This window comes from Capricornis sumatraensis, chromosome 6 (assembly GCF_032405125.1).
Source record: "Capricornis sumatraensis isolate serow.1 chromosome 6, serow.2, whole genome shotgun sequence".
Taxonomy (NCBI): domain Eukaryota; kingdom Metazoa; phylum Chordata; class Mammalia; order Artiodactyla; family Bovidae; genus Capricornis; species Capricornis sumatraensis.
This window is the reverse complement of record NC_091074.1, coordinates 68274795-68298220: the sequence shown is the minus strand read 5'-3', so window position 1 is coordinate 68298220 and position 23426 is coordinate 68274795. Positions and strand designations below refer to the sequence as shown.

The window sequence follows — 23426 nt, the reverse complement described above, 5'->3', positions numbered from 1 at the left end:
AAGCATCAATTCTTCAGCGCTCAGCATTCTTTATAGTCCAACTCTCAAATCCATACATGACCAAGGGAAAAACCATAGCTTTGACTAGACGGACCTTTGTCAGCAAAGTAACATCTCTGCTTTTTAATGTGCTGTCTAGGTTGGTCATAGCTTTTCTTCCAAGGAGCAACCATCTTTTAATTTCATGGCTGCAGTCACCATCTGCAGTGATTTTGGAACCCTCTAAAGTCTGTCACTGTTTCCATTGTTTCCCCATCTATATACCATGAATTGATGGGATCAGATGCCATGATCTTAGTATTCTGAATGTTGAGTTTTAAGCCAACTATTTCACTCTCTTTCGCTTTCAACAAGAGGCTCTTTTGTTCTTATTCACTTTCTGCCATAAGGGTGGTGTTGTCTGCATATCTATTATTGATATTTTTCCCAGCAATCTTGATTTCAGCTTGTACTTCATCCAGCCTTGGTATTTCACATGATGTACTCTGTCTATAAGCTAAATAAGCAGGGTGACAGTATACAGCCTTGATGTACTCCTTTCCTGATTTGGAACCAGTCTGTTGTTTTGTGTACAGTTCTAACTGTTGCTTCTTGACCTGCATACAGATTTCTCAGGAGACAGGTCAGTTGGTCTGGTATTCCCATCTCTTTCAGAATTTTCCACAGTTTGTTGTGATCCACACAATCAAAGGCTTTGGCATAGTCAATAAAGCAGAAGTAGATGTTTTTTTGGAACTCTCTCACTTTTTCAATGATCCAGTGGATGTTGGCAATTTGATCTCTGGTTCATTTGCTTTTTCTAAAACCAGCTTGAACATCTGGAAGTTCATGGTTCTTGCACTATTGAAGGCTGGCTTGGAGAATTTTGATCATTACATTGCGAGCGTGTGAGATGAGTTCAATTGTATGGTAGTGTGAACATTCTTTGGCATTGCCTTTCTTTGGGATTGGAATGAAAACTGACCTTTTCCAGTCCTGTGGCCACTGCTGAGTTTCCCAAATTTGCTGGCATATTGTAGCACTTTGACAGCATCATCGTTAAGGATTTGAAATAGCTCAACTGGAATTGTGTCACTAGTTTTTTTTGAAGTGATGCTTCCTAAGGCCCCCTTGACTTCACATCTCAGGATGTGGCTCTAGTCTAGTGATCACACCATCGTGGTTATCTGGGTCATGAAGATCTTTCTGTATAGTTCTGTGTATTCTTGCTACCTCTTCTTAATATCTTCTGCTTCTGTTAGGTCCATACCATTTCTGTACTTTATTGTGCCCATCTTTGCATGAAACGTTCCCTTGGTATCTCTAATTTTCTTGAAGAGATCTCTAGTCTTTCCCATTCTATTGTTTTCTGACTCTCCTGCTGCTGCTGCTAAGTCGCTTCAGTCGTGTCCGACTCTGTGCGACCCCATAGACAGCAGCCCACCAGCCCTGGCTAATTCACCTGCTCATTATGTTGCAACCATACTGACCTTCAGTTTCTTCTTGCTTCAGGGCCTATGCACTTTCTGGTCCCCACCCTGATCTTTCCTAAGGACAGCACCTTTGGTCTTCACATTTCAGATCAGAACTTTACCCTCTCAAAGAAGCTTTTCTTGACATCATTATAGAAAGAACCACTCCTCACTACTCACACAATTCTTTATGCTACCCTCTAGTTTCCTTCACAGCATATTTATCACTACTAGAAATCATTTTATTTATCTGTTTATTGTCTATCACCGACTCAATCAACATGAATCTGAGCAATCTCCAGGAGATAGTGAAAGACAGGGAAGCTCCAGTCCATGGGGGCGCAAAGAGTTGGACATGACTTAGTTACTGAACAACAGTCTATTTCCCCTCTACTAGAAATCGAAGCCCTTTGAAAGCGGTAACCCTGAACCTAAAACAGTGCCTGATATATAGTAAGCGTGCAAATTTTTTGCAGTATCTCTTTTGCTCTTAAAAAAAAACCACATTTATAATATATAAAAACCACCTGTTTGACATCATTCTACTTTCTTCAAAAAGTGGCAAAGGATGAAAGGTATGATTAATGAAAGACTGTTTAAATCTAGGACTATAAGACAGGAACCTTTAGTAGCATACCAGAATAAACTGTTATATCTGGCTTCTCACTCCTTTTACAGTGTGGGCCAAGATAGTTCTATTTGAAAGGAAAGAGAATCTGTTTCTTATTACATTCCTCCAGATAGGCGGTCACTTTTTCTAACTTAAAATTCATTACATTCTTTTTCAGGATCCTAGGCTATTACATAATTTCTTAAATATCAACTTATTGAAACCTAGACCTTAATGTTACATCTTTCTCTCTTTAGTACAATTAGAAAATATCTTAGATAGAAACAGAGCTAGTATCAGGTGACATGACACACAGATTCTCAGACTGTAGCACAGGGTTCCAGCCTATCCTTCAAAGGAAACACTAGAGGTGCTGAGGAGGAGAGCTGGGGGTCAAGGAGACCAGAAAGTACACTGTGGAAGTGTGGCGTTACTCCAATGTACAGGGTGTGGCCAAACTTCACAAGAGATAATAACTAACAAGTCAAATCATTCCTTCCCTCTCCTCCAACAGGAATGAAATCTCCAAGTCAGAACAAATAAGACTTGTAAAATGCTTTATACCAGAGGAGACAGGATTACTCAACCTTGGATGGGGTAAGGAGATGAGAATGAAGACTGAGCAGGAATACAAGTCAGGCCTTTATTGAAACACAATTTAATATTGTTTTCTTAATTTTTGTCTAGGATTGAGGAACATTTTCCACACTTTATACAAATCCACAGTGGAATCCTTTGTTCATTATATTACTCAATGTCTTTTATGTAAGGAAGCAGGCAATATATGCCTAAGAATTTAGTACAAGAGACAATTCTCACTTTTACATCAAACTTGGGGGTTTTCCTTTTTTAGCAAACAATGCAAATTCTGTGTTGTCATGGATGTTTTGAACTGGTAGGGCCTTTAGAAATCTGCTAGCCCAGAATTTCCTAAATTGGGATTGAGGTGCTATGAAGAAAAAAACAGTTCTTTAAGCAAAAAGGTTTCTTTCTTTCTTTGCATAACAATTTTACTGAGATAAAAGTCATGTTAAATTAATAAAACAAGACCACTAGACTGAGTTGGCGTCAGTTCCTTAGTAGCCTACCTAAGTAAACCAAAACTTAAGCCTATAATGCCCCAAGGTTAAGAGATCAAAATCCTAAGGACAATCAATCAGGAACAGTCACCTGGGCTTTCCCAAATAAGACACCTGCTCAAACTATAGCCAATCAAACATTTCCTTGCTTCGTCTCCACCTTTTCTATAAAAGTCCTTCCTGAGCTCCTGTTACTTCCCATTTGACACTGTCCAAATTCAAATCAATTTTTGCTCAAATAAACTTGCAATTTTAATATGACCCCGTCTATCTTTTAACAGTAACACATTATAAAATTCATACTTTTAAAGTGTACCATTCAGTTGTTTTTAGTATATTCACAGAATTGTGCTCACTATTTTTCAATTTCAAACATTTTCATCACCCAGAAAAGAAACCTCATACTCATCAGCAGTCATTTCCCCATTTCTCCATTCTCCCAGCAACAAGTTTCTTAACCACAGGAATCTTTGCAAACTATTGTGAACCTAACCTGTTTGTGAATTTATAAGAGAGGGGTACAGTGTACAGTGTTTCCCAAACTTACTTAATAGCTAATATGCATGTGAAGTGAAGTGAAGTCACTCAGTCGTGTCCGACTCTTTGCTCTCCCATGGGCTGCAGCCTACCAGGCTCCTCTGTCCATGGGATTTTCCAGGCAATAGCCCTGGAGTGGATTGCCATTTCCTTCTCCAGGGCATCTTACCAACCCAGGGATCGAACCCGGGTCTCCCACATTGTAGAGAGACGCTTTACTGTCTGAGCCACCAGGGAAGTGTGTGTATTATCTCAATTATTGCGATAAAAAATCTATGATAATCTTGAATCTTTTTATACAATAAATGTGGATATTAAAGCACAAAGAATAAAGCTACCTAAATTTGTTCAAATATTCTTAACTATATTCTACTCTACTATTTCCCACAGAACTGACCAGCTATGGGATAATAGGCAACTAGTTTTCTAATGAATCAAAACTTTGAAAGTGCTTTAATTCAATTTCTTTAACTTAAAGAGAAAAAACAGGACCCAGGAAAGTAAGCTGATTTAGCCCCAAATATACAACATTCTTTCTTTCTCCTTTGATTTGTCTAATTGACAGCTTTGTTAGAACTCAATTATAATTAACTATATAACCCCAGGCTCCTGACAATTCTCTCCCTTCTTGAAATACTCTTGGCTCAAACAAATCCTTTAACTCTTGTATGCTACCTTGAAACCTGTTGAGGCTGATTTTGCTCTTTCCAGGTGTGTTTCCCTGTGAGCAATGCACTTCTCCACTTTCGCATGTATAAATTCCAGCCATCTTTTAATATCTAGTGAAGCTGGGGCATCATTCAATTATCTTCCCAACCTGAGTGGACATCATCATCTCTCTCCCTGTGTGCACTCACAGCCCTCATCGCTTCATGTGGATACTTCAGCCTGGAATTGGAGCCGCTCCTGTCTTGTGGCACCCCACCCCCTAGCTAAAGCTGGTGGAGGGCAGGAGGTGGCAACAACTACTAAAACCCAGCACGTGGGAGACACTCAGCACTGAACAGCTTCCTATCCACTCGTGGTCTAATTCCTCCAGAGCAAGAACAAAACTCTCCTCAAGTCAGCCCCCAAAGAGAGACTTCCCTGATTTCTAATCTCTCCTGCCAGAGCCCAGCGCTGTCTTGGACACACTGCATACCCACAGAGAAGAGCAGCAGAATCGGCTTTAGGAGACTTGGACCTAGTCTCTGCCTGAGACTTCAGAAGTCAGTCAGGCTGCAGAGCACACAAGTGCTCGCTGCCCGAGGTCGGCCTTTCTGAACCGAGGGTCAAGTAACAAGCAACAGTAACTGGCCAGGGTGGAGGTAAGGCGGAGGCCCCTCCAAAATCCCGTCCCACCCTCGCGACGGTCCTGGGCGAAAGCATTTCGCGCTCTTCGGACAGAGACCCGAGCCGGATGAGAGGATACGGGCTGAACTGAGGGCTCCTGCTCGGTGGGTGACAGGGAAAGGCCTCGAACCCAGGTCACGGCTCCCAGTTCAGGGGATCTGGGCGGAAAGAAGGAGGGTGGAGAGGGGTCCTCCTCGTCCCGCCTCAGTCCCTCCTGCCGCCTGCTGGGACCTCCCGACCCTGGGTCACCAGACTTGGACCGGGTCTGGGGGTCGCCGGCACCCCCGCCCCCTGCTCCGCGCCATCTTGGAGGGCTGAGGCGACCGCTCTGGACCTCCTCGAACCGCTGCTCCAGAAGTTACTCACCCGCACTGCCCGGGGCCAGGCCCCCTGCCACCTCCGCGACCCCAGCCACCGTCAGGAGAAGCAGCAGCGCGCCTCGCGGGGAGGCCCGGACGGTCGCCATGTCCAGGCCTGGGGCTCCAGGGCAGCTTGATGCTCGGACCCAGCCTGCCCGCCGCGGCAACTCGCGGAGGCCCCGCCTCGGTGGCCCGGACCCTTGGTGATTGGCTGCGGCGCGAAACCCCGCCCCTCGGCCGCAAGGATTTTCCAAAACCTGCTGGGGGCGGGAACCTGCCCGAGACCCCGCTCTTTGTTAAGGCCCAGCTAGCTGTCTGTCCGCTTCTGCTGCTGAATCTGGCAGCCGGCGTTCTCCAAGAGGCGAGTCAGAGGATGTCAGGGTTGGGAGGGTCCTAAGGATGACTCGATCTCCCGAGGTTTGCAGATCCGGTCACTGAGGCACAGCGGAGAGACCATTAGCCCAAGGTCACGCCGCAAGTTCTCCTGAGAACTGGGTCACAGGCCAAGGCTGAACCAAAGGGACTTGTCCCTTTCACGTACTTCGATGATCTTAATATCCTTTCTGCCGGACGCTGCCTCACACCCCAAGAGGGCGTGTCATCCGGGACAGCTCCACCTCCCCTGAAATCGGAGGGGCTCTGCCTCTGACAATCTCCTGACAAGAGCCCGAGGCAAGAATTCGCCACCAAACCTCTTCGGCACGTGTAGCCTCACTGTGTCTTTGATGTTCTAAGGACACCTGATGTTGCTATCAGGAGAATGTGGAGAGGAGAATGCTTGTGTATCTAAATATGGAGAGCCTTGAAGGCCAGGCTGGGTTTAGACTTTAAGAGACAATTTAGAGGTGGGTCTGCTTATTATCAAAGTGTTCAACGCCCACCCCGTTCCTGTGTCCCTCCTTCTCTCCCTCTCCTTTCCTTTTGTCAATTACGTAATACATTTTCCCCTTTCCTCTTCCTTAAAAAAACAAAAAGCAAACATAACCACTGTTACATTTTTTAATATGGAATATCATTAAATATCCAGTGTTTACATTTTCCTTATTGTCTCATAATTTCCTTTTACAGTTTTCAAGTTCCAACCAAAGTCTATGTATAGAAGTTAATTTGTCTTTTAGGTCTCTGTCTATTCTCTCCTTTAGGAAAATGTGAATAAGTTACAATAATCTTTCTAAAACGTTTGCTCTGGCAACAACCCTCTTGCTTCTCTGAGAGACCACCTCTTTATTTACAAGATGGAATGATGTACAATTATTCAACATGATATCAGAGGCTCTCAACATTTAGACCCAATCATCTTTATCAGTTTCATCTCACCTTACATCCCACTCCTCCCTAGGAGAGAAGAGTAAAAAAACCTAGATTTGCGCTGATATGGTAGCCACTAGCCACATGTGGCTGTTGAGTACTTGAAACATAGCAATTCCAAACTGAAATATGCTGGAACCGGATTTGGAAGACTTAGTATGAAAACAAGAACCTTGCTTATTTAACTTATATGCAGAGCACATCTTGTGAAATGCCAGACTGTACAAAGCACAAGCTGGAATCAAGATTTCCGGGAGAAATATCAATAACCTCAGATATGCAGATGACACCACCCTTATGGCAGAAAGTGAAGAGGAACTAAAGAGCCTCTTGATGAAAGTGAAAAAGGAGAGTGAAAAAGCTGACTTAAAACTCAACATTCAGAAAACTAAGATCATGGCATCTGGTCCCATCACTTCATGGCAAATAGATAGGGAAACAATGGAAACAGTGACAGACTATTTTCCTGGGTTCCAAAATCACTGCAGATGGTGACTGTAGCAATGAAATTAAAAGATGCTTGCTCCTTGAAAGAAAAGCTATGACAAACCTAGCATATTAAAAAGCAAAGACATTCCTTTACCGACAAAGGTCCATCTACTCAAAGCTATGGTTTTTCCAGTAGCCACGTATGGATACGAGAGTTGCACCGTAAAGAAAGCTGAGCACCGAAGAACTGATGCTTTTGAGCTGTGGTGTTGAAGACTCTTGAGAGTCCCTTGGACTGAAAGAAGATCAAACCAGTCAATCCTAAAGGTAATCAGTCCTGAATATTCACTGGAAGGACTGATGCTGATGCTGAAACTCCAACACTTTGGCCACCTGATGCGAAGAACTGACTTACTAGAAAAGACCCTGATGTTGGAAAAGATTGAAAGCAGGAGGAGAAGGGGATGACAGGAGATGAGATGGTTGGATGGCATCACCGACTCAATGGACATGAGTTTGAGCAAGCTCTGGGAGTTGGTGATGGACAGGGATGCCTGGCGTGCTGCAGTCCATGGGGTCGCAAAGAGTTGGACATGACTGAGCAACTGAACTGAAAATGTTATTAAAACTAATTTCACCTTTTTTTTAAAACTTGGTTTTGTTTTAAAATGACTTTATTTTTTAGAGTGGTTTTAGGCTCACAGAAAAACTAAGCACATTACAGAGATTTCTCGTATACCCCCTGCTTCAACATACAATATACTCACAGACCCCTCCACTATCAACATCCCACACCTCAGTGGTGCATTTGTTACAACTGATGAAGCTGCACTGCCACATCATTATCACCTGAAGTCCCCAGTTTACCTTAGAGTTCATTCTTGGCTTTACACATTCTGTGGGTTTTGACAAATGTATAATGACATATAGCCACCATTATTCTTTTTACTTTTTTTAATGTGACTGTTAGAAAACTTAAAATTATGTATATGGTTCACTTTGGGGTTCATATAGTTCTATTGTACAGTGCTGGTGTAATTACTTTTCATTTTAAACAAAGGTTAATGTTCAGAGATCATCTTTAAAGTGCCACTTTTAAAAAATGTTACTCATCAATGATTTTTTCCTGAGCTCAAAACATGTTTCTATATTTCAGATAAATAAAACCCATCTAATCTTTTGATCCATTTTTGTGTATTATGATTTCCCCATCATTTTACTTTCATTTCTTTATAAAGTATTTCCAGTAAGCTTCCTGGAGAAATCATATAGTTGGTTGCTTTTTAAAAAAAATTTAATATGATAATATTTGCCTTTTAATGCGAGTGTTTGGATTTAATGTAATTATTGATATATGGTTGAGTTTAAATCTGTCTTGCAATTTGTTTTCTATTTACTCCAGTTGTTCTTTTTTCCTTTTTCCTACTTTTCCTACCTTCTCTCAGAACAATAAAAGTGTTTGGAGTGTTGTTTTTATTATTTCATTATATCTCTTCTGTTGGCTTATCAGCTCTACTTCTTTGTTTTATTTTTCAGTAGGTGCACTAGAGTTTAGTATACAGTTTAACTTATTACAGTTCACCTTCAAATAATAATTATCACTTCATGTCAAATGTAAGACGTGACACCAGTATACTTCCGTTTTCTCCTCCCATCTTTTGTGCTAACGTTATCATACGTTTTGCTTCCATGCACTGTTATTATTTTGGTTTAAATAGTCAATTATTTAAGAGATTATAAAATGAGAAACTGTGTTTTATATTTACCCATATGTCAAGCATTTCTGATGCTCTTCATTCCTTTATGTAACTCCAGATTTCTCTTTGGTATCTAGAGGAAGATAAATATTTTGATTAAGAACATGGCAGGTTTTGCTGATTTTAATTAACTAGGACCCCATACATTGGTTTTGGGAGTTTATGCATACTATTAATACATTCCTGAAGTTAATTTTTAATAGAAATGATTTTTCTCAGTTTATTTAGTTTAAACACATTTTCTTACCAATCAGAGTCAGTCCCTCCACTCCCATCAGTCCCCAGCAACTTGACTCACTGGGATGGGGAAGGAAGCAAGCCCCTGGAAAAGGGAGGCTGTAGTGGGCTGGGACACAGAACCCCAGAGAGGCTTGAGGTAAGAGGGGATCTGAGCCTTGTCTCCCATGGAGCTCAGAGAAGTGACATACCTCATAAAGTTCCCCTGCCCTTTGGTTGCAAATGTGTCCTGTTCCTTGCTCCCCATCGAGAATGACACAGAAGAGGAGCTAAGTGTTTTCTGTCTCTGGCTCAGATGGTAAAAAATCTGCCCAACAATGCAGGAGACTCGCGTTCGATACCTGGGTCAGGAAGATCCCCTGGAGAAGAGAACGGCAACCAGTATTCTTGCCTGGAGAATTCCATGGACAGAGGAGCCTGGTGGGCTACAGTCCATAGGGTTGCAAAGAGCTGGACACGACTGAGTGACTAACACAGGAGCTGAAAGAGCGGAGAGCCCAAAGAGGCCTCCAGATCAGAACAAGGAGGCTGTAACTGGTATCTGCATGGTCTACACAACTGGATGCCAGATGAGAATGCAGGTATCAATGGGGATTGATTATGACGACTGAGGACCAGATGTCCTGCCTTCTTCCCCAGTCCCAGCTGGTGGGTTTGACTCTATATTTTTCCTCTCAAAACTATGGAGGGGGTTGGGGAGAGGCCTTGACTCAGCTGAGATCCTACTGAATTGACTGAGATTAAGTTTCAGTCGTTCGGCAGGAAGGGGACTTGCAGAGACAAGTAGCTGTTGATCAAAGATTTGTGCAGCCCTGCTACAAACTGTCGCTTAGAAGCAAATGCCCAGCCAGAACAAACATTTTCTGAGTGCTATCATGTTCTCTGTTCAGTTTACTGCCTGTGACTATAACCTTGGAGAACAAAGGATCCAATGCCTTGGAGCAAAATCGGTATTTGACAGTCCCATTGCCCCTATATTGAGATCTCACAGGACAGAGAGAAGCCCTAACACCAAGTCATTCAATAAGAACACATTATAAAACTTAACATTGTGACCTCAGTCTGTGATGCTGGTACACTATCTTGCCAGCGTCCAGTAAGCCCTCTAAACATATGAGCCTGTGAGTATGAAATTGTCCCCATTCTCTACTTTCCTTGCCTTCTTACTTCAGCAATTTTCAAACTTAAAAAATATTATTTTTATTTTTTAGCAATGGAACCCTTTTCCCAACAAAATCTTACAGAGTCCTACCATATAAAATAGAATAAAAAAGCTACATTTATTTTCTCAGTTCAAATATATAATTAATAATAATTAATTGGTTCAAAGACAATAAATGAGAATTCAGATAATAAATGAAATTTTGATGAACACAAAAGCTTGAAATTGGGAATATGTATGATAATTGTGGGCTTCCCTGGTAGCTCAGCTGGTAAAGAATCTGCCTGCAATGCAGGAGACCCTGGTTCAATTCCTGGGTCAGGAAGATTCCCTGGAGAAGGAATAGGCCACCCATTCCAGTATTCTTTGGCTTCCCTGGTGGCTCAAATTGTAAAGAATCCGCCTGTGATGTGGGACGCCTGGGTTCGATCCCTGGGTTGGGAAGATCCCCTGGAGGAGGGCATGGCAACCCACTCCAGTATTCTTGCCTGGAGAATCCCTGTGGACAGAGGAGTCTGGCAGGCTATATTATAGTCCATGGCGTCCCAAAGAGTTGGACACGAATGAATGACTAAGCACAGCACAGCATAATAATTGTAGTCACACCAGTTTGGCTTCCATTTCTGTACTTTGTTTTTGGTTGCCTGTTGTAGAGAAAATCTTGCTTCATACAGATGAGTAGTTTGTAAAGGGTCTTGGTTTTTGAATTAGCCCACCTTGCATTCTCTGACTATTCTTCGTTCAAATTAACATGGTATCTTGAAAAAGAAATATTGACAGATTTTTATTTCAATACTGACTCAGGAACACTTATGTCGATACCAAAATCTGCACGTGGATATTTGTAGCAGCTTTGTTCATAACTGCTAAAACTTGGAAGCAACCAAATGTCTTTTAGTAGGTAATTGGTTAAATTAACTGTGATACCTCCATACAATGGAAGATTGTTGAGCAATAAAAAGAAATGAGCTAGTCAAACCACAGAGAGTGTCGTATGGAAGGAGAGAAGGTTAGCACCCACCTTGACAAGGATGGAAGAGGCCCTTGGGCCTGACAACACACAGATGGTTAAGGCATTGATACCTACTTTGTGGCATCTAACCACTATTTTTAAAAGGGGACGGTGGCAGCAGAGGATGAGATGGTTAGACAGCATCACCAACTCAATAGACATGAGTCTGAGCAAACTCCGGGAGACAGTGAAGGACAGTGAAGCTTGGCATGCTGCAGTCCATGGGGTCGCAAAAAGTCAAGCACGACTTAGCAACTGAATAGAACAGAATAATAATCATGATGTTGGAAATTAAAAAAAAAAAGAAAACCAATATCAACAGCAAAAAAACACCCCACAAAAAGACAGGGATGAAACTTAAAAAGGCATATTTTCTGAGTGAAAGAAGCCAATCTGAAAATGTTACATACCTTCAGATTCCAACTCAATAACATTCTGGAAAAGGCAAAATTACGGAGACAATAAAAAGATTAGGGATTGCCAGGGGCTAAAGGGGGAGGCCGGAGAAGGCAATGGCACCCCACTCCAGTACTCTTGCCTGGAAAATCCCATGGATGGAGGAGCCTGGTAGGCTGCAGTCCATGGGGTCGCTAAGAGTCGGACGCGACTGAGCAACTTCACTTTCACTTTTCACTTTCATGCATTGGAGAAGGAAATGGCAACCCACTCAAGTGTTCTTGCCTGGAGATTCCCAGGGATGAGGGAGCCTGGTGGGCTACCATCAACGGGGTTGCACAGAGTCGGAGACAACTGAATGAAGCGACTTAGCAGCAGCAAAGGGGGAGGGAGGGGTGTAGAGGCAGAGCACAGAGGCTTTTCAGGTCAGTTAAAGTGTTCTGTTTAAAACTATAATGCTGGATACATGTTATTATACATTTGTCCAAACCTACACACCAGGAGTGAACTCTAAACTATGAATTCTGGGTGATGATGTGTCAATATAGATTCACTGATTGTAACAAAGATACCATTCTGCTGGTGGATGTTGACAGTAGGAGAGGACGTCGGCAGAGGGGGACCTGGCATATGGAAACTCTCAGTAATTCCTGCCCAGTTTTGCTGTGAACCTAAACTTGCTCTAAAACACAAACTGTACTGATTTTTAAAATGCCAGTTTGACATTAAAAGTAAAAAAATATTGATTCACTAATAAAGTTTGGATAATTGCTCAAATTTCTTATCATAAATGTAGTCAGAGAAGTAACACTCCCAAAGGTCTGGTTAACTCCAATACTATGTATAATGTGATGTTATTACTGTGTGGCCACTTCCATGTTCCTTTGTCATTGTGCAATTGGCTATGACACTATGATGAGAACATGCACCAGCAGATGATTCTGAGCTTTGCCCAACGCTTAACTGGAAACAGTGCACATTTGTATTCCTTAGTACTATTATACGTAAGCAGTTGAGCCGTAGGCTTGGATTTGAGAAATGATCAGTGCAGATTTACACTTTTTCTAATCAAGGACACATTCAAAGAAGATAAAAGAAATATGCAGAGATGGTAGGAAAAGATTTATTCTGAGGTCTATGAACAGCAATCAACTCAACAACACACATACTATTGTGATAGTGGTTTCTTGTGTGTCAAAAATCAAAATGCAAGTTTGTGTGTGTCCATGGTCTTACTTAAAAGTTATTTAGTTATTTAGTTTATACATTAAAGAAGCTCAAATCAAATATTTGTAGAGCCCATTTGGGAGCAGCTTGATTAGACTATATTATTCAAGAGTTTTGTACAAGAGTTTTGTATGTTGGAACATGTCTGTTTTAATTCTGATACCCTCTTTCTCTTCCAAAATAATGAATCATGCTCTCTTCCACAGCTGGAATAAATATGTCATTCTGTTGTCTTTTTTCGCTTTGTATAATCATGATGGTGTTTACGAATTCTAATCCATCCTGTTTCTGGCAGCATGTGGTGTGATGTATGTATCAAAGGCAAACCTTCATTCAGTTGAATGTCACTGTTGTCCCACTGTTTATTAAAAACTGGTTCCTCTTCATGCTATTAATTTTGACCTGATGTGTATATGTATTAAATTCTTGTAGTTGGAATTAATTTTCTGGTATCTCGTAACCACTGATTTTACATACAAAAAAACATCAACACTTAGAAGACTCCAACATCATTACCTTCAAAAGATCCTTGTTCAATTATACTTTACAAGCTCAGTAGAGTCTTCTGGGGAATTAAAAATACCAAACAACTTTGTTTCTAAGCCCAGTTTTCCTATTGGCCTTACCACAGACACAGTAAAATTTGAAATGTTGTAGGGTAGAGACCAGGAGAAGGCAATGGGAACCCATTCTGGTCCTGTTGCCTGGAAGGTCCCATGGGCAGGGGAGCCTGGTGGGCTGCAGTCCGTGGGATCGCGAAGAGTTGGACACGACTGAGCGACTTCACTTTCACTTTTCACTTTCATGCACTGGAGAAGGAAATGGCAACCCACTCCAGTGTTCTTGCCTGGAGAATCTCAGGCAAGGTGGAGCCTGGTGGGCTGCCGTCTATGGGGTCGCACAGGGTCAGACACGACTGAAGCGACTTAGCAGTAACAGCCTCAGAGACCAGAAATGTGAATATTAAAGAAGCTCTTTCATTTGTTATAATTTGAGAGCTTCCACCTTAAAACATTAAGGTTATTGTCTTATATTTATACTCTCAAGCCCCTGGTCCATCACTCTGCCTTCCTTTATACTCCCCAAACACTCACCATTTTTTCCCTGACACAGTCTGTCATGTCTAGAATTATGTTTGTTCTCAATTATTTGGTACTTTTACTAGTGTAAATAAGATATTATTTCTGTTTTTATTTTGCTCTATATTGATGGAATGTAGGAATACAATTGACATTTGAGAAGTTATTTCTATATCCTTAACTTTCCTGAACTCTTAGTACTGATAATATTTTTTTAGTTAATACTTAGAAATACAATCATTATGTTTTCTGTAGAAATTGACATCTGTTTCTTCCTCTGCTATGTTAATGCCTCATATTTTGTACTTGACAACATTTTTATATCTATCTGCACTTGACTGCACTTTAGTGCTATTTGAAGTGGGAATGGCTGGTTTCTGGTCTAGCATGGAAAAAGCTTGGGAGATGCCATACTGTACTAACAAGCGAAAATCTGAACAGACTTATTGATAAACCAACAATTCTTCTTAGACCTGGAAGAGAAGTGAGGTCACAGGGCAAACTGCTACCCCCAAACTGGAGAGAGCAGCCTGGGTTGCTGATTGCTGGAGGACTTGGTACCTGCAGGAGTTGCTTCCTTGCCTCTCTCCTCAGTCCCTTGTCCCTAGTCCCAAGTCTTGCAGGGCCTACTACTCAGAGGTACAGCGTCACCTAGGAACTTGGCAGAGATCCAGAATCTCCAGCCTCACCTCTGACTCAGTGAGTCTGGATCGGTATTTTCACAACCTCCCCAGGTGACTTAGGAACCTTTTCAGGTTTCACAAGTACTGACCTCAGGAGCTTGCAGAAACGTCCACCAGATGGCAGGTTTGCAGCAGGCACAGGTATCCAGAGACACCACCGGCCACCCAAGTTCATTGGCATAAAGCAGCTATGATGTGATGTCACCGTGGTTATGCACAAAGTCAACCATTTCTAGCCAGCACTTCTAGAAATTCGAAGCTCTTTCCTTCTAGGTTCTTAGATAGAAGTTTCCGTTGCCTATGAAACAAAGGCATGATGGTCAGTCTACTTTTTAGTTTTATTCACATGGTCCACAATGTGAACCTTGGGAGACTCCCTTCTGTTTGCTGGGTTCTCACTTCTCTACCAGGACAATGGGGAGTTTGGAGACCATGTGTTCTGGAGTCTGAAAATCTATGACAGTCACTCAGTTAGGTGTTTCTGACTCACCACAGCAGCCTTCACATCCTTGTTCCTCAGGCTGTAGATGGGGTTGAGCATGGGGGTCACCACCCCATAGAAGAGGGAGGTGAGCTTGTCTGCAAGGTCCTGTTTGTCTGCCCCCAGAGGGTCCTTGGATTTGCGCTTCCCATACATGAAGAGGATGGTCCCATAGAAGATGACCACAACTGTGAAGTGGGCAGAGCAGGTGGAGACCTTTTTCTTCCCTACTGCTGAAGGGATCCTCAGGACAGTAGCAGTGATGAACACATGGCAGAAAAAAGATGAACAGAACTGAGATGCCCATGAAAATGACAGTTGTTATCCCCATGGTGATCACACTGATGGAGATGTTAGCACAGCCCATGGCACTTCAGGACAGCCAGGATCTCACAGGTGAAGTGGTTGATGACGTTGTCCCCACGGAAGGGCAGCCTCACAGCCTGGGTTGTCTGAACTACAGAGTTGGTGATACCAGCTGCTCAGGAGCCAACAGCCATGGGCAGGTAGGCAGCCTTGCTCACGATGACAGAGTACCTTATGGAGTTGCAGATGGCTACATAGCGGTGAAGTGCCATCATGCTCAGGAGCACATACTCTGTTCCCACAATGGTGAAGAGAGGAACATCTGCATGGCACAGGCTGAGAAGGAGATGGTTTTCCTGGGGGTCAGGAAGCGGTCAAAGATGAGGGGGACTGAGGAGGTTGTGTAGCAGATGTCCAGGAAGGAGAGGTTCCCCAGGAAGAAGTACATGGGCGTGTGCAGGCGGGAGTCAAGGATGGTCACCAGGATGAGGACCCCATTGCCCAGCAGGATCACCAGGTACATGAGCAGGATGAGCACAAAGAGCTTTCTCCAGCTTTGGGTGGGCTGACAGGCCTAGGCAAATGAACTCCACCAGAGGGGAGGTCTGATTGGACCTGTCCACAGCGCATCTGCTCTGTCACCTGCAGGAACTCAGAAGCTCAACCTCAGCACTCTCTGACTGAGGTGCTGGCTTGCTAGTGAGGAATGCCCTCTCTGCTGAGCAAGAGGAAATCAACTTTAACAATGACGGTTTCTCTGCAGTTCTCAGTAAGATTCTGGGGACTAGAAAAGAATCTAGTTTGTCATCTTAAGCCACCTTCTGTGCAAGAGACATCTGAGATGCCCCAGTGGGGATTTAATTCACCTGATCAGACATACTCATTTCTACTGAAATATCCTAGATGGTGGACTTCTCTTGTTAAATCTTGGTCAGAGAGGTAGCATTGAAACATAAATTGTTGTTCAGTCGCCCAGTCGAGTCTAACTCTTTGCGACCCCACGGACTGCAGCATGCTAGGCCTCCCTATCCCTCACCATCTCCTGAAGTTTGCCCAAGTTCATGTTCATTGCACTGGTGATGCCATCCAGCCATCTCATGCTCTGATACCTTCTTCTCCTTCTGCCCTCCATCATTCCCAGAATCAGGGAGTTTTGCAATGAGTCATCTGTTCGCATTAGGAGACCAAAATACTGGAGCTTCAGTTTCAGCATCAGTCCTTCCAATGAGTATTCAGGGTTGATTTCCCTAAAAGATTGACTGGCTTGATCTCCTTGCTGTCCAAGGGACTCTCAAGAGTCTTCTCCAGCACCACAGTTCAAAAGGGGCATCAATTCTTTGGTGCTCTACCAACTCTCACAACCATACGTGACCACTGGGAAGACCATAGCCTCGACTATATGGACCTTTGTTGGCAGAGTAATGTCTCTGCTTTTCAACACACTGTCTAGGTTTGGCAAAGCTTTCCTGCCAAGAAGCAATCGTCCTCTGACTTCATGGCTGCAGTCATCATTTGAAGTGATTTTAGAGCCCAAGAAGAGGAAATCTGTCACTACTTCCACCTCTTCGCCTTCTATTTGCTATGAAGTAATGGGGCCAGATGCCATGATCTTAGTTTTTTTTAATATTTAGTGTTAAGCTGGCTTTTTCACTCTCCTCGTTCACTCTCATCAAGAGGTTCTTTAGTTCCTCTTTGCTTTCTGCCATTAAGGTGGTATCATCCACATATCTGAGGTTGTTGATGTTTTTCCCACCTATCTTGATTCCAGCTTTTAACTCATCCAGGTTGGAATTTCTCATGATATGCTCAGCATATAGGTTAAATAAACAGGGTGACAACAGACAGCCTTGTCATACCCCTTTCTCAATCCCGAATCAATCAGTTGTTCCATACAGGGTTCTAACTGTTGCTTCTTGACCCACGTACAGGTTTCTCAGGAGACAGGTGAGATGGTCTGTATTTCCATCTCTTTAAGAGCTTTCCACAGTTTGCTTCCACATGTACATTACCACATGTAAAATAGACAGCCAGTGGGAATCTGCTGTATGATGCAGGGAGCTCAATCTGGGGCTCTGTGACAACCTAGAGGGGTAGGATGGGGTGGCAGGTGGGAGTTGGAAGGGCGTTTCAAGAGGGAGGGGCTATATGTATACCTATGGCTGATTCATGTTCATGTATGGCAGAAACCAACACAACATTGTAAAGCAATTATTCTCCAGGTAAAAATTAAAAAAAAAAATCTTCGTCAGAAAAGTGAGACCAGGTTCACTTCATACTTTTCTCCCTTGGTGTCCAGGGATGGTGAAATGATCAGCCCTGAAGCCACAGCTCTTGGCAGGCTTTCTTTGCTTCATAGTATCCTCATAGAAACATCTTTTGACCTCCCCCTTTCCTCCTGTAATAGACAACCAGGCCCCAGGCCATCCTCTCATCCGTCCCTTCACCCCATCCTGTTTTCCTGTCTCCATGCATCAGCCAACATGACTCACTCACACATGACTCTGAAACCCCACAGCCTTTCAGGAATGATGCACTGGCTGTAAAAGAGACAACAGTTCCAGGGAGAGGGTACTGATGGGTCACTTTGAAAGGGCAGGCTGGACAGGAAGGTCACCTGGGGAAGGTAAGGAGGGTGAGGGCTGGACTTGGGCAGCTGTGTTGCGGAGTATGGTTGCATTCTAAGGTGTTAATCATCCCCCTGGCTGCAGTGCCATCCTGGCCAGTTTGAACTGATGCTCCGGGAAACCAGGCTGCATTTAACAGCCACAATCTCAGCCTCTGGAGAGCCCCACTTCCCTGATTGATATCTCATTCCATTGCCACTGAAGTCAGGCTAATGCCTCATCCCTGACTCTGAAGACCTCAGCCTTAGAAAAGGAAATTCCAAACATCTAGTCTCACTGAATTTTTCTTTGTACATCCAAGCTACATCCAATAATCCAAGAGGATCATTAAGCAATATTCCTGTCCACCAATGAAGATCTCATTACCTTTTTAGTAAGCCCATTCTAGCTTTATAAATCTTGTATTATCAGAAAATTTTGTCTCTTGGGTCAAATCTCTTAATATCTTCCTAGTTCTAATTCTAGTTCTGCTCTCTGGCATGTCACCCCTTTCTGCCCCAAAATAGCTCATCAGAGATCTAAAGATAAAGATGATTCTCTTAATTCTCCTCTTTTCTTGGGTCACACCCTGCGCCAGGCAAATCCAAATGTCTATGATAGAATCCAGGCATCAAGTCTTGTTAAAGCTCCCCAGATGGCTTCAACATTCAGCCAAAGTTGAGAACACTATCCTAACTTTGTATCCCAGGTATTCCATTCTGCCCTTAGGACTTTTTAAAAACAAACAGACACCAACAGACAAACAAATCAAAGTCTTTAGAGACTTTCGTGATTTCTTCCTGGACATTTGCTTGATCAAAAGACTTTCCTGGAATAAGCAATATCCAGTGACAGGTTTTGAAGACAAGCCACCTTCACCTTCCTTGGGCTTTTCTGAGGCCCTATTACCAGTCACATTATACCCTCTGCCCCTAAATGCAAAGGTCAGAATGACTTAAATGACATAAATGACTGACTGCCTGTCTCCCCTGACTCTTTCCCACATAGGTGGGGTCTGCAGGAACTCTGTCAGGGGCCCCATACCTCCGAGGTCAGAGTCCCTCTCTGACCCAGGGTCTGGATGTTATGAATCCCCTTGAACAGCTCCTCTTCCACTGGAGGAAGGAAGACATATGGCTTATTCATGAGTGGAATCACGGTTCCAACCTCCTCCTTCCTGTCATAAGAATAAAGATGAGGAATGTTTCCCTTTGGCATCGCTTAAGCCCAATAAATTTGATTTGGAAGTAATTCATGTTTGAAAAGATTTTCCAAAATACTTTCTTTAGTTCAGTTCAGTTCAGTCTCTCAGTTGTGTCTGACTCTTTGTGACCCCATGGACTGCAGCACGCCAGGCCTCCCTGTCCGTCACCAACTCCCAGAGTTTACTCAAATTCATGTCCAACCATCTCATCCTCTGTCATCCCCTTCTCCTCCAGCTTTCAATCTTTCCCAGGATCAGCATCTTTTAAAATGAGTCAGTTTTTCGCATCAGGTGGCCGAAGTATTGAAGTTTCAACTTCAACATCAGTCCTTCCAATGAATATTTAGGACTGATTTCCTTTAGGATGGACTGATTTGATCTCCTTGCACTCCAAGGGACTTACAGGAGTCTTCTCCAACATCACAGTTCAAAAGCATCAATTCTTTGGTGCTCAGCTTTCTTTATAGTCCAACTCTCACATCCATACATGACTACTGGAAAAACCATAGCTTTGACTAGACGGACCTTTGTTGGTAAAGTAATGTCTCTGGTTTTTAATATGCTGTCTAGGTTGGTCATAACTTTTCTTCCAAGGAGTAAACGTCTTTTAAATAGATGCACAAAAATAGTCATAGAAACAGTTATGGGGTGGAAGCTACCTGCTTATTCAGGGCTTCCTAAAACACACCATACTGGCTATCCTTCAATTCTGGCTTTCATTATTCTGACAGACAACTGTAGACCCAGGTGTGGCAGGGTCCTAAGGATCTAAATAGACCAACCTCCCCATCCCACTCTCAAAGAATGCAGGTCTACTACTTTGATTATGGTGCTCTGGCCTCAGCTGGAATACTTGAATGAAGCAGGCTCTCTGCTTGCTGAGGTTTATTTCATTTTAAAGTAGTTCCCATAGATAGACAGTTCTGCCTCCCTACAAATTCCATCTGGCTCTACCTTTTGCAGCCTTCAAACAAAGTTGGTTTTTTTCCCATGCCCTCCAAATATTTAGAAATAAGTTGGTTTGGGCAATAAGATGATATAGAATTAACCTGGTTACTCTTACAGCATCCAAAAAAATGTCGTATAGTTTAGAGGAATTGTCCACAGCTCCTGAATAATTGTGAGATATCTTTCTGGATATTATGTCCCACCAGGATGGATTGTGCTGGTTCCAGCACTTGCCATACCACTGAAATCATCTCTTTCCTCCCATTTTGAGACCTATTCCACTGAACAATCAAATCTATTCTTAGAGCTTCCCTACTGGCTCAAGGGTAAAAAATCTGCCTGCCAATGCAGGACACACAGGTTGATCTGGGAAGATCCCACATGACACAAAGCAACTAATCTCATGCTCCACAACTATCAAGCTTGTGATCTAGGGCTTGGGAGCCACAACTACTGAGCCTACTACATGCTGCAGTTACTTAAGCCCACTCTCCCTAGAGCCCACGCTCTGCAACACGAGTAGCCACAACGAGAAGTCTCTGCACCGCGACTAGAGAGTAGCCCCTACTTGCTGCAACTAGAGAAAAGCCCACGCAGCGACGAAGACCCAGCAAAGAAAAAAAAATACATAAAATATTTTTTTAAGGTACAAGGAGAAAAAACAATCCCAAAAGGTTTTTTAAAAACAATCTATTCTTAGAAATGAGCTTGTGCTAATGAGAATCTTGGAGTCCTTTTATCAAAACCTTCACTTACCTTTATCAGAAACGTGGTGTGAAAGGGTGATCACTCTCCTAAGGGTTGGGGACAGGCCAGTTGTCAGAAATAGCCACACTGGATCTCAGGCACCCAGTGCAGGAAGAATGGGAATGTGTCAGGCCCTGCAGTTGGTGAAGGTCCAGGCCTCTCCACTCCTCCTGACTTGGTGCTCCAGGAACAATCTCCAAAGAACTGGCCATTGCCTATAGAAAGGAAATTGAGTCTCAGTTTCCTTTTGGGGACTTAGTCCCGAAAGTCATTTATAGTTTGGAAAGTGAGTTGTACTCAGTTTAGAAACTTTGTATTCTTCTGGGATAAAACCCCAAAGATCCAGTTATACTGAAGGCCCTGGAGAAGGTTTTTTGCTTGCTGCCTCCCTCCCTCCTTTTCATATCCTCTTCTGCTTTCTTTTGTCAATATATTCCTATAAAGACATCAGCCTTAGCCTGGAGCCTGATGGCAAGTCATCCTGCAGCTCACTCAGCCCCCAGGTCCTTTTCCCTCAGTTGCAGAAGCAATTCTGTCACCCTCAGCCTGGGTTTGCAGCAGTTTTGGAAGGAGAGTTAGAGTTTGATTTTAGGATGACTACTCATCCCCAGAGTGGTTAGGTTCCATGAAGCATCATGCTGTGTTCTTTCTGGATCCTTCAGCTTCCTGTCCTCTGCGTATCCTCAGTTCTTCATCTGAGTCACTGATAGCAGTACAGCACAGGCCAGGCATGGATACAGAGCCCTGAAGCTCCATGAGAGACCATCACTATGGACATTGTTATTCAGGGTGGAGTGGGAGGCAGCCACATGTAGAGGAGTAACACACTGGCTCAGTCTTCAGGGCATTCCCCCTCTGTATTGAGAAAAATGAGTTAAAAGTTAATTATGGCTCTTCTTGAGCTGGAACGTCATCTTCTTCCCTCAGACACTGGAGCTCCTGATTCTTGGGTCTTCAGATTCTCATTGAATCATACCTTGGTTTTTCCGGTGCTCTAGTGTGCAGATGGCAGACCATGGGACTTCTCGGTCTCTATATCTTTTATCAATACAATACTTCTACCTAAAAGTAGCAAAATATATGTTTTCTTTTCAGGTGAAACTGGAACTTTCTCCAGGATAGATCATATCTTAGGTCACAAAACAAGTCTTAACAAACTTAACAATGAAATTATGCCAAGTATCTTTTCTGATCACAATCAAATGAAACTAAAATCAATAGCAGAAGTAAAACTGGAAAATTTAAATGTGTGGAAATTAAACAACACACTTGTAAGCAACCATTGGATCAAAAAAGAAATTAAAAAAAAGGATATTAGAAAATATCTCAAGACAATAAAAAATAAAACACAATATGCCAAAATTTATAGAGTGCAACAAAAACGGTACCAAGAGATGTGGGAAAATACTGGTTGTATTGGGCAACAACTGATCTCCAATGACACTAGAACCAAGTATTTCAGTTCACTCAAGAATAGCATAAGGAACTTGAATGCTTTTTCCAGCCACATATGTCTAGAACTTCATGATATAAGTGATAAATTTAGACAAAGTAGTACAAGAGGAGAACTTCCTGGATGGGAAAGACCAAAGGAAAATATGGATAAACCCATGACTGTGATGTGAACTGTGCAGATTCTTCACTGAATGTGGAACCCAGGTACAGGAATCACATTCATCACTATGAAGTAGAGCCAAAGAAAAGATATCTCTGGGACTGTGAGTGCAAAATGATTACAAATCCATAATGAAGGATGGAGTATGACAGTTGCCCTTTTTATAACAATGTTTATGTAAGTGGAAGGAGGTTGGCATTGGCTGGGTGAGAACAAAGGGTGACCACAATGGCCTCTCATCAGAGACATCTTATTCTGACAGCTAAAACCGATGTGCTCATAATAGTAGCCTTGTTGTAATCTTTGGCAAATCGGAGCTGGATTGAAATGCTCTCAGATTACTTAGCTAAGGGATGTACAAATGTACTTTTTTCTTTTAAGGGCAATTTATTGAATTGTTGATTTGCCTCGGGTAGTATTATTTATTTCCTCAGATTTTTTTCATGTCAATCTGTCATGAGTTTACTCGCATAAAGGGAAAAAAATGATCAACACAGATTTTCTTTTAGCAGGATAATATCTTCTTCCAATCAAAGAACACAGTATATCTTCCTATCTACTTAATGTCATCTTCAATTTCTTTCAACAGTGTCTTATAGTTTTCTGAATACAGGTCTTTTACCTCCTTAGGCAAGCCTATTCCTAGGTATTTTATTCTTTTTGATGTGATTATAAGTGGACTGTTTCCTTAATTTTTCTTTCTGATAGTTCATTGTTAGTGTGTAGAAATGCAACAGATTTCTGTACAATAATTTTGTATCATGCAACTTTACTGGATTCATTGATAAGCTCTAGTAGTTTTTGGTAGTGTCTTTATGTTTTTATGTATAATATCATGTCATCTGCAAACAGTGACAGCTGTAT

At 42.6% G+C, this 23426-nt stretch overlaps 1 protein-coding gene, 2 non-coding genes and 1 pseudogene across 3 annotated transcripts in view; 1 reads left to right on the top strand and 3 right to left on the bottom strand.

Annotated features, from left to right (window-relative positions):
• RECK (reversion inducing cysteine rich protein with kazal motifs) overlaps positions 1 to 5475 on the bottom strand; it is an 83295-nt gene extending 77820 nt beyond the window's left edge. The window contains exon 1 of the mRNA XM_068974099.1: positions 5376 to 5475. Coding sequence (XP_068830200.1) covers positions 5376 to 5475 — 100 coding nt within the window. The remainder of the gene's footprint in view (positions 1 to 5375) is intronic.
• Positions 5476 to 8217: 2742 nt separating this feature from the next.
• Positions 8218 to 19266, bottom strand: LOC138080734 (olfactory receptor 13C7-like; annotated as a pseudogene).
• On the top strand, positions 11249 to 11374 carry LOC138081580 (U6atac minor spliceosomal RNA). Its single transcript, XR_011145035.1, has one exon. It is a non-coding gene; the product is annotated as a U6atac minor spliceosomal RNA (small nuclear RNA).
• A 3731-nt stretch (positions 19267 to 22997) lies between the features above and the next one.
• Positions 22998 to 23125, bottom strand: LOC138081571 (small nucleolar RNA SNORA69). Its single transcript, XR_011145026.1, has one exon. It is a non-coding gene; the product is annotated as a small nucleolar RNA SNORA69 (small nucleolar RNA).
• Between the last annotated feature and the right edge of the window lie 301 nt (positions 23126 to 23426).